Source organism: Plecotus auritus (assembly GCF_963455305.1).
Source record: "Plecotus auritus genome assembly, chromosome: 1".
Lineage (NCBI taxonomy): Eukaryota > Metazoa > Chordata > Mammalia > Chiroptera > Vespertilionidae > Plecotus > Plecotus auritus.
The window spans coordinates 68,693,056-68,702,999 of record NC_137770.1 but is presented as its reverse complement, the minus strand read 5'-3'; the positions used below and the strand labels follow the sequence as shown (position 1 = coordinate 68,702,999).

The 9,944-nt window shown below is 54.1% G+C and overlaps 2 protein-coding genes across 2 annotated transcripts; one reads left to right on the top strand and one right to left on the bottom strand.

Annotated features, from left to right (window-relative positions):
- Window positions 1-267: 267 nt before the first annotated feature.
- DUOXA2 (dual oxidase maturation factor 2) lies at window positions 268-3,681 on the top strand (the record flags this gene model as incomplete). Its single annotated transcript, XM_080651588.1, has 6 exons — window positions 268-433; window positions 1,681-1,738; window positions 2,011-2,145; window positions 2,402-2,615; window positions 2,912-3,126; window positions 3,488-3,681. The coding sequence occupies exons 1-6, from the start codon at window positions 287-289 to the stop codon at window positions 3,679-3,681; spliced, it is 963 nt and encodes a 320-aa protein (XP_080507714.1). The 5' UTR covers window positions 268-286.
- A 1,287-nt stretch (window positions 3,682-4,968) lies between these two features.
- On the bottom strand, window positions 4,969-8,185 carry DUOXA1 (dual oxidase maturation factor 1; the record flags this gene model as incomplete). Its single annotated transcript, XM_080659084.1, has 6 exons — window positions 8,030-8,185; window positions 7,647-7,704; window positions 6,840-6,974; window positions 6,378-6,591; window positions 5,917-6,134; window positions 4,969-5,225 (listed from the first exon to the last, which is right to left on the bottom strand). Exons 1-6 carry the CDS (start codon window positions 8,174-8,176, stop codon window positions 4,969-4,971), a joined length of 1,029 nt encoding a protein of 342 aa, XP_080515210.1. The 5' UTR covers window positions 8,177-8,185.
- Window positions 8,186-9,944: the final 1,759 nt, after the last annotated feature.

The following is a 9,944-nucleotide window of genomic DNA, read 5'->3' as shown; positions in this document are numbered from 1 at the left end:
ACTTCCAAACGCAGAGCAACCCCGCAGAGCCACGAAGGTAATGTGAGAAATAATTCCGTTTTCCCGCCTACCCGGCTCCTCCGGGTCAACCCCGAGCGTTCGAGGGCTGCGCTTCCCAGCCCAGGGGCGCAGACTTGACCAACCCCTTGGGTCTTGCCTTAGCACGATAGGGGCGGGGTAAAGAGAAGTGGTACGCAGGCTCCGACGCCACGGATGCGCTCTCCCAGCTCAAGCAGGCTCCCGGCTTGCCCGCCTGACAACACACAGCGCCCGTCCTTGTTACAGCATGACGCTCTGGGATGGCGAGCTGCCTTTCTACCCCCAGCCCCGGCGTGCCGCTGGCTTCAACGTCCCGCTGCTCATCGTCATTCTGGTGTTCTTGACCTTGGCTGCCAGCTTCTTGCTCATCTTGCCCGGGATTCGTGGCCATTCGGTAAGGGGGTGCTAGAAGCTGGGGTCTGGGGACGTCATGGACAGCTTGTTTCTGGAGGACCCAGGACAGATTAAGACTGCAGCAAGGACCTCCATGGAATAGTCAGACAAGCATAGATGGGGCAGACCCAGAAGTTTAGTGCAGCAAGCACCCCTTTCCAAGGACAGGAAGAGGTCCCATTCTAGACATCCTAGAGACTGGCCCAGTGGGTCATTCAGGAGGCTGCTGAAAAGAGTAGCAACCCGCCTTAACCAGTTTGGCTCAGTGGGTAGAGCTTTGGCCTGCGGACTCCAGGGTCCCAGGTTCGATTCCTGTCAAGGGCATGTACCTTGGTTGTGGGCACATACCCAGTAGAGAGTGTGCAGGAGGCAGCTGATCAATGTTTCTAACTCTCTATTCCCTCCCCACTTCCTCTCTGTTAAAAAAAAATCAATAAAAAAAAGAGAGAGAGAGAGTAGGTACCCACCTGGGGCCTATTCTAGTTTATGTGCTGGCTAGCCTCCTTGCCTCTCCCCCTACTGCAGCTCCATTCCTCCCACTCGCATTCACTCCTCCCAGAAGGACAGAAACTAGCAGCTCAGACTGCTGTGTTTCACTTGTGTGCTGGGTATATGGATGCCCCTATCCTAATGATTCAGACACTTCCACACAGGATTCAAAGTTGTAGCCGACTGAATACTTCCCCTTAGGTTCCCATCTCTCTCCAAGAACCAACTTTGTTTTTCAAGTCTCGGAGGACCTAGCCTCCCTGGCTCTTGACCTGCACTGGTTTCCTGGGAAACCAAGGAATACCTGAGAGGTTGTGTTCATACCTCTTCTACTTGGCCACCAAGCCCAGGGCCTCCTCTTGGGGGAGGTGACCCCTCCTTGCCTACCACTTCTGGACTCACTGAGCCTTTCCAGAGCAGCGACCTGAGCAGGAGGTGGAACCAGGCCAAGGAGCCAGATAGCTGGGGGGAATGAAGGTTGCGGGAGAGCACCAGGCAGGGAGAGATAGCCGATTGCAAGGTGGACTGGGAAATGGGGTCTGGGAGATGCAAGCACAGGTCAGAAAACATCAGAAATGCCAGTGGCTCAGAGGGACTTGCACGAAAAGCAAGCCTGACTTCAGCCTGAAAACACCAGGAATGTGACTGGGAAAAGGACTTGCGGCAAGAGAGGGCAGTTGCAGGAGCACTAAATATCCAGGTGGCATGGGGACTCTGGTTGAACAGTACCCAGGCCTGACCCCGTGCCTGTTCCTGCAGCGCTGGTTCTGGTTGGTGAGAGTTCTCCTCAGTCTGTTCATCGGCGCAGAAATCGTGGGTGAGTGCGCGGTGCAACCGATGAGGAGAGGACCTGGGGCGGGGAAGGAAGCTGGCAGAGGGCACCTGGGAAAATGGAGAACTGGGCTTCCCTCCTCCTCTGTCCATTTTCCAGCTCTTTTAGTGCCCACTCTTCGGTTCTTACCATGTAGACTATATTGGACCTCCACTCCCATCTCTCTTCACAGTATCCCTCCTTCCATCGCCACTCTCCCAGTTCCATCTCCCCAATCCTTCCCCTAACCGCCCCCCACCCTGTGCCTCTCCTCATAGCGGTGCACTTCAGTGCGGAATGGTCAGTGGGTAGAGCGAACACCAACACATCCTACAAGGCCTTCAGCGCAGCCCGCGTCCAAGCCCATGTGGGTCTGCACGTGGGCCTGGAGGGAATAAATATTACTCTCACAGGTGAGGGGGCTGGGCGACGTGAACTTCTGAGATGAACAGACCCCATAGAGGGGTTGGGGGTGGCGGGAGTGTGCCGGGGCAGCTACAGGACCTCTCAGGTCTCACAGGGTCATAGAGCTCGTGGTCCTCTCGCATTTGTGTTTTCCCCAACCACTGCCAAACCCGTTTCTCTCGTGCCTCCGCTTTACTATCCGAATCCACTTAGTTTCCGGGTCCGGGGCTGGGCGCGGCCCCATGACCCCGCCGCCCTCCGCAGGGACCCCAGTGCAGCAGCTGAACGAGACTATCGACTACAACGAGCAGTTCAGCTGGCGTCTGGGCGAGGACTACACGGAGGAGTACACGGAGGCGCTGGAGAAGGGACTGCCCGATCCAGTTCTCTATTTGGCGGAGAAGTTCACCCCGAGCAGCCCCTGCGGGCTCTACCGCCAGTACCGCCTGGCGGGACACTACGCTTCAGCCACGCTGTGGTGAGCGCTGGAGGGAAGGCGCCGTGTGTGTGTGTGTGTGTGTGTGTGTGTGTGTGTGTGTGTCCAATACGCTCAGGTGAGTATGATCGCCCCTCGGGTCAGAAGGTCAGGACCGCACAGACCGTCGGAATCTCCCTGAGTCTCATCAAAGACTTGTATCCAGCTACACCCTTTGGGGGTTCCCCCTGCACTTCCGCCACGCCACCCCGGGGTTTCGGCCTGGGGTAGGGACACAGAGGCTTCGGGAGCCCGGGGACTGGGAGAAGCGGGCTCCCAGCACAGCGGTGTCCCCGCAGGGTGGCGTTCTGCCTCTGGCTCCTCTCCAACGCGCTGCTCTCCATGCCGGTCCCGCTCTACGGAGGCCTGGCGCTCCTGGCCACCGGCGCCTTCGCGATCTTCGCCGTCTTGGCCTTCGCCTCCATTGCCAGTGTGCCGCTCTGCCCGCTGCACCTGGGCTCCTCCTCGATCACCAATCACTATGGTGCCGCCTTTTGGGTGACGCTGGCCACCGGTGAGGACCAAGCGATGGGCCCGGGGCGGCTGGGCATAGGGACGGGATTGGTACCGGTTGCGCGCTTTCCAGTTTACAAAGTGAGCTCGCCTACGTTACTATTTTGCCCCTCTCGATAGTTCGCAGAGGCAGGCACTGTTGTGCCCATCTTGCAGAAGGGTGTGGTGTCTTGCCCAGTTAGCACTCGAACCCTTGTATCATGCAATCCATATTAGAGGGCTTCTGCGTGTGTGTGTGTGTGTGTGTGTGTGTGTGTGTGTGTGTAAGAAATGGGAGGGGTGGCTCCATAGATGAAGGGGGCAGGCCGGGTTCTGTTCCGGAGCCCTGACAGCCCCCTTTCCTTACGTGGGCGCTGCCGCAGGCGTCCTGTGCCTCTTTCTAGGAGGGGCAGTGGTTGGTCTCCACTACGCTAGGCCCAGCGCTCTTCGCACCTTCTTGGACCGAAGCGTCAAGAACGGCGGTAACCAGGCGAGAGCGGGCTCGCCTCTCAGCCTCAACAACCCATTCTACAAGCAGTTCGGGGCCTCAGATGTATCGATCAGTACTAACCTGTGAAAGGGACCCCAACCTCGGACACCTACTCCCCTCGGTCCCCGGGCGCAGAACTTCATCCCGAGCAGCCCTTGCGGGCTCTACTGCCAGTACCGCCTGGTGGGACACTACCCTGGGGTGCTCCTCCTTTCCGCAGTGCCCGCCAAACCTGAGCCGGGACTGCCCTGGGAGGGGCGCTGCGCGAGGAAAGGTGGGCGGCCTCAGGCATGCGCCTTGCACCCAAGTCTCCCAAGATGAGCTGCAAATAAATTTTTCCCTTTTGTTTTTTAAAAACGTTTCTCCGTTAATTTCCATGGCTTCTCCAGACTCTTGTGAGACACGCGCCCTCGGGAGACTTCGCTGGGCTGCAGGCAGCCATTGAACATTTTCTTTGTTTGCCACTCGGATTCTCTCCATCTGGAGAATCCAAAGTAACACAGGAAACTATCTGGGAGAAGGGCGCCCTCTAGTGAGCTCAGAGGAGATCCAACAGGAGCCAGCATGTTCCTGAGCCACCCCCAGGGGATGGTAAGGTTGCGGTGACCAGACAGCTCACCCTCCCACTGACACACCCAGTGGGATCCCCCTCCGCTGGCCCAGCTAAGTGAGTTAAGAGGAAATGGCGTTTTGGAGTTTATTCACTAATTCCAGTTTATTCACTATGGAATGGTGTTGAGGTCCAAGGTAGATGTCAGCAAGGCATAAAAATGTAAATCCTGGGATTTTTTAAAAGGTCCTTGGCAAGTCTTACAATTTTATTTAGCAAACTTGAGAACTGAAACTCAAAGAGAATGTGCCACAGTTGGTTAATATTAGGCCTAGGGTAAGAAGTTTGGTTTCTTCTCTCTCCAAGTGTCTCTTTCATTGTACCAAGAGGTCACACAAGCTGGGGAAGTAAAGAAAGAACAAAGGGGACCCAGGAAAAAAGGAAAACAAGAGGTGTAGAGGGATGAGTGGGACCACAGAATCACACCGTAACTGCGCCCTGCACCACATCATTATGGGGGTGACGCTAGGTTTCAATAAATGGAATCTGGAACAGGCAAAACATCAAAAAAAGGCAAGGTTGCTGTGTGGAAACATTTGGTCTTACAAGGTTTATGGGCAGTTCCAATATCTGTTCAGCACCTTAGGTCTTTTGTTTTTGTCAACATTGATAGATAGAGTCTCCTTTTTCAACTCCACCTACAGACCAGGGCTGGATGGCTGATACAATCCATTCTATGGGCAGTTCCGGAGGGAGGTTAGGGGGGGCTCAAAGGAGGTCTGGAATCACATTGGAAGTCTGGGTGGCCACCAAGGAGAGGAACCTTATAGGGCAGAGTCAGGCATTCTGGGTTGCTCCTCCTCACAGCATGCCTGGGAGGAAGCCTCTGACAGAGGAATGTCCTGGGGCTCAGGACTCTCAGCTGTGGACCGGTAGCGGGGGCTCAGGAGTCCCCCTTCTTCAGGATTCCACTCCAGCCCAGGGTTCTCCCCTACACTCTGATTAAAGAAAGCCTTCAGTCTGTGGGGCTTCCTCCTGTGGGCCACCACCATGACCAGGCCCAGCAGCACACAAAGCAGTCCTGGGAATGAGGCAACAGGTGTCTTGCTTAGTAATGACAACACCCTCCCAAGGACATGTTCTCCTAAGAGCATCAGAACAACTCTAAAGGAGGCCTGGTGTCCTGGCTTCAATGCAATTTGGGCTCAGAGAGGCGGTTGTGAGTTTTGGACTCTAAGCCAAATGCTTTCAATAACATGGAGAGAGAGAGAGAATGAATTTGGATCTGAAAACAGAAAACCCTGAGGAAGGGCAGGGCACAAGGAGGAGGCACAGGAAAGGGCACGAGGGACAGACACAGTGGGTGGGACAGGAGAGGACAATAAAACTGCAGGACACTTGAAAGCTATGTGAAACAGGGACAGAGAAGGGTTCTAGGAATGGGGGGACACAAAGGAAAATGTTTGGGGGAAGTGGGAGGGGACATGAGATTAGAAGATTTAGGCAAGAGTTGGACAAAGAGATAGGGGATGAGCACTTGACAGAGAAAGAGAGAAGACAAGGGGGAGTAGGCATATACAAAAAGAGAGGGGACGTGGAACTGAGGAGAGAAAACCCAGGGATGAGGGATATAAGAGGAATGGAGCTTTAAAGAAGGGAAAGGCATCCTGGCCCCCAGACCTTCAACCTCCCCCTGCCCCAATATAATGGTCCCTGATCCTCCCTCCCTGGCCCTGAGCTCTCCAGTGCCTGTCTTCAGGGCTGAGCCTCACCTGTGGTCAGCGTGATCCAGAAGGCAGGTCCACGGTGAAAGTGCAGCATAGCAGTGCCCATGCGCAGAGGACAGGGTGGGATAAGTGGTGTGGCCATGGAGAAAAAGATCAGTCCCAACAGCTGGAAGATGCCCGTGGCAAGCAGCATGTGGCAACCATAGACCAGCACAGGCATGGACAGCATCACGTTGGCCAGCAGCCAGCAGAGGAATGCCACCCTGGAGAACCAGGACCCCGTGAAGGCTGGCCCAGGCACCTCTACCTGGAGGGCTCCAGGTGGAGGCTCAGGGACCCAAGGATACCCCAAAGATGTGAGGCAGGGATTTCTGCTTTGGGATTCCCAACTGAGTACCGTGGTGACTAGCACCACCTTCCTCATAGGAATTGCAATATAAGGCGGGGGGACGGGAGGAAACCCTGTTCCTGGGTCTAGAGCAATAGGGCCTCTATCCCACCCTCACCACAGAATGGCCGAGGTGTAGTGTCCCGCCAGGCGGTACTGGCCATGCAGGCCACATGGGCTGGTCGGAGTGAACTTCTCAGCCAGGTAGAGCACAGGGTCTGGCAGTCCTTTCTCCAGCGCTCTTGCATACTCCTCAGCATAGCTCTCTCCTAGGCGCCAGGTGAACTCCTCATTGTAATTGATAGTCTCATTCAGCTGCTGCACTGGGGTCCCTGAGAAATGGGGCAGCTGTGCTCAGCAGGGACCCAAGGGCCAGAGTGGGGCATTTGCCTGGGTAAGGGGCTCACCACAATGGGCAGAGGGATAGGAACTGGTCTCGATGGAGAGAAGGCAGCTTCCAAGGCCTGGGAATTTCCCTTCCTACCATCCCCCTACCTTGCTCTTTAGACCATATCAAACTAGAGCCCAAAGACAGAGAGCAGACCTTTCCCCTCCCTCACCGGCAAGAGCCCTTCCTCACCTGTGAGTGTGATGTTGACTCCTCCAAGCCCAACATGGAGCCCAACATCAGCGCTGATCCACTGGGAACTGAAGGCCTTGTATGATGTGTTGGTGCTGACCTGGCCCACAGACCACTCAGAACTGAAATTCACAGCTGGGGTTGGGGAGTTGGACATATGGGAACCCAGGGAGTTCTGGGCATTGCTGAGTTAGAGTCAGAGGGAGAGCCACAAGGGGACTGTGTCTGTTTTGCTCATAATTGTATATCCATTAACTGGCCTAGGGTCTGGCTCATGGATGTTTGCCAATAATGTGTGAGATGAATCCTAGATTTCCCTTGGTCATGCTCCTCTTATCCCTCCTTCCCTTTCTCCTCCTGTTTAGAGAGAGCTACTCAAGCAGCTGAGGGAGGAAAACATTAATGTAATAAACCATGTTGGGCAAACACAGCTTCAGCTTTGAGACTTCATCTCTCCTACTTGTCTAATTCTCAAAGCAAAGCAAGCAGCCCACCCCTCCATTCCCTCCCTCCATTATCTAAAGGCCTTCTCCCCACAGACATTCATTTTGATCTGCTTTCCTCTGAATAAAAATGTTATGAAGGTTGGAGAGATGTGTCCAGGATGGTTTCCCAGGGCCCACCACCCCTCTGAGCAGGGGTAACAGTGAGGAGATATGGCCACAATGAGGAAGGCATGTGGGCAGGGTGTGGAAGACCACTCTGAAGCAGAGGCTGCCCTGAGGAAACAAGGAGACGCCAGACTGGCTGCTGAGGGAACCAGATGGGACGGAGGCACTGCCTGAGACAGCTGTGCTTCACACTCACCCAGGATCACAGCCCCGATGAATAAGCTGGTCACCACCCGAAACAGCCAGAACAGCCTCTGAGCCATAACAGGGTGGGTGGGTTTAGGAAGGAGTACCCTCCTCCCAAGTCCACCCTTCCTCTTTCCAGCCTTGGGATTACTCAGTGGATGGAGATCAGAGCGCCTGGCAGGCACATAATAGGTGCTCAACAATCATCTGTTGAATCAGTAAGTGGGGGAGCTCTCTGCTGGGCAGGGGGGAGGGGGGCATCTTGGGGGGGTTGCTTTCTCAGGACTGAAGCCTGTTTCCTGAGTCTAGTTATAGTGAGAGAGTATGGCCCCCTCACCTCAAGGCCAAGGTCTCTCTGGGGTCCGGGTCTCCAGGGCTGGGTTTGTTTCTTACCATTTTGCCCCGAATGCCAGGCAGGATGATGATGAAAGTGACAAGTGCAGTAAGAAAGATGGTGATGATGATGGCCAAGGTGGTGTCCATTGGGAAGGTTGGCTTGGGACCAGCATAGAAGGGGAATGTGTGTCCAAAAGCAGCCATTTTGGTGGGGTTGTGTAGGGAAGGCAGATGCTGTACAACAAGGATAGATGTTTATTGAGTGCCCTGTGTGTCAGGCACTGTTCTTGGTGCTGGAGATACAGCCAAGAATAAACCAGATCAGGCTCCTCTTCTCTTGAGCTCATCAGACTCCACTGTTACTGCCATTCCACTGCCTCTCAGCCACCCATCTCCCATATTCTGGCTGTGAAAGGATGAGGGTCTTGGCAATCAGTCTCTGTGATTGCATGTTCCCTTTCTAACCTCCAGGCCCCTAAATCAGTGCTGCCACCACCCTGGAGACTTCTCTGCTTCCTTTGGCATTGTCTTAAGATACACAATTCTTTTTTTTTTTTTATCTCCCTCAGGCCTCCAGACATATCATAGAACATAAAAAGAGCTATATTTACTATCAAGTGAAAGCATAAGGGTGAAAGATAGTACAGATGACACAAATTTTGGTTTTCCTCCTCAGTCTCCAAAGGAACAAAGGTCAGGCAGCTCTGATCCAACTATATTATCAGAGGGCTGATTTCCAGACCTGGCACTGCCCACACTCGTCTGTCAGCTTTCTCAAGTGCCTGGCTCCAGCTCTGGCTACTCCAGAACAATTGAGTTCACCTCAATAAGCACTGAAGAAGCACCTGCCATCCACCAGGCATGGCGCCAGGGCCAGAGGCCAAATGTCCTTCTACTGCACACATCATCAACCGCAGCCATCCTCCTTGACTTAAATTCCCAGGCCTTATTTCAGCTCAAACACTGGCTCAGCTCTTCTCTGCCTGTTCCCTGATCTCAGAGCTAGATTTACTCTAATTTGTCCCTTTGCAGACAGATAGTGTGTTTTATTAAATCCAGACAGAATGGATTATAAGACACACTATTACTTTATTCGAAAGAAAGAAACTACAAATTAAACCATGACAGCCATTGTTGGTAAGATACACCTCAATTTCAGAGATGTCAAAATGTAAGAATAAAGTACATTTTACAATCAATGATTCCAGCTCTGCTCATTTCTTTGAGTGTGATCTATACTAGGGTCTTGGTTTGCACAGGAGGCTCCATGCTTTATAGTCTGACTAGAGGCCCCGTGCACAAAATTCATGCACTGGGGTGGAGGGAGTCCTTCAGCCCAGCCTGCACCCTCTCCAATCTGGGACCCCTTGGGGGATGTCCAACTGCCTCTCACAATCTGGGACCGCTGGCTCCTAACTGCACACCTGCCTGCCTGGCTGCCTGCCTGATCACCCCTAACTGCTCCCCTGCTGGCCTAATTGCCCCTAACCACCTCTGCCTCGCCCCGCACCTGGGACTCAGGATTCCCTCCCTCTGGCTGGCCACAGGCACCCAGGACCCAGGCCAGCTTCACCCAGGCCGCATCTGCAGATGCCCAGAACTGCAGGGCGGGCAGCTTGTGCCTGTCCCGGGCCGCAGCCAGTCTGGTCCCCATTCCTCTCTCATGAGCTCATTTGTGCCTGACTGGTCCCCATTCCTCTCTCCCCAGTGTGATGGTGTGAGGGCGTGAGGGCATGATGGCCATTTGCATATTAGCTCTTTATTATATAGGATGAGAGTGAAAGAACAAACTTTGGAGTTAAGTAGCTCTATATTTGATTTCCACCTCTGCCTCTTGCAAGTTACTTGACCTCTATAGAGAGTTTTATTTAAAAACTAGAGGCCCAGTGCATGGATTTGTGCACCGGAGGGTCCCTCGGCTTGGCCTGTGCCCTCTTGCAATCCAGGACCCCTCGGGGAATGTTGGATTGCT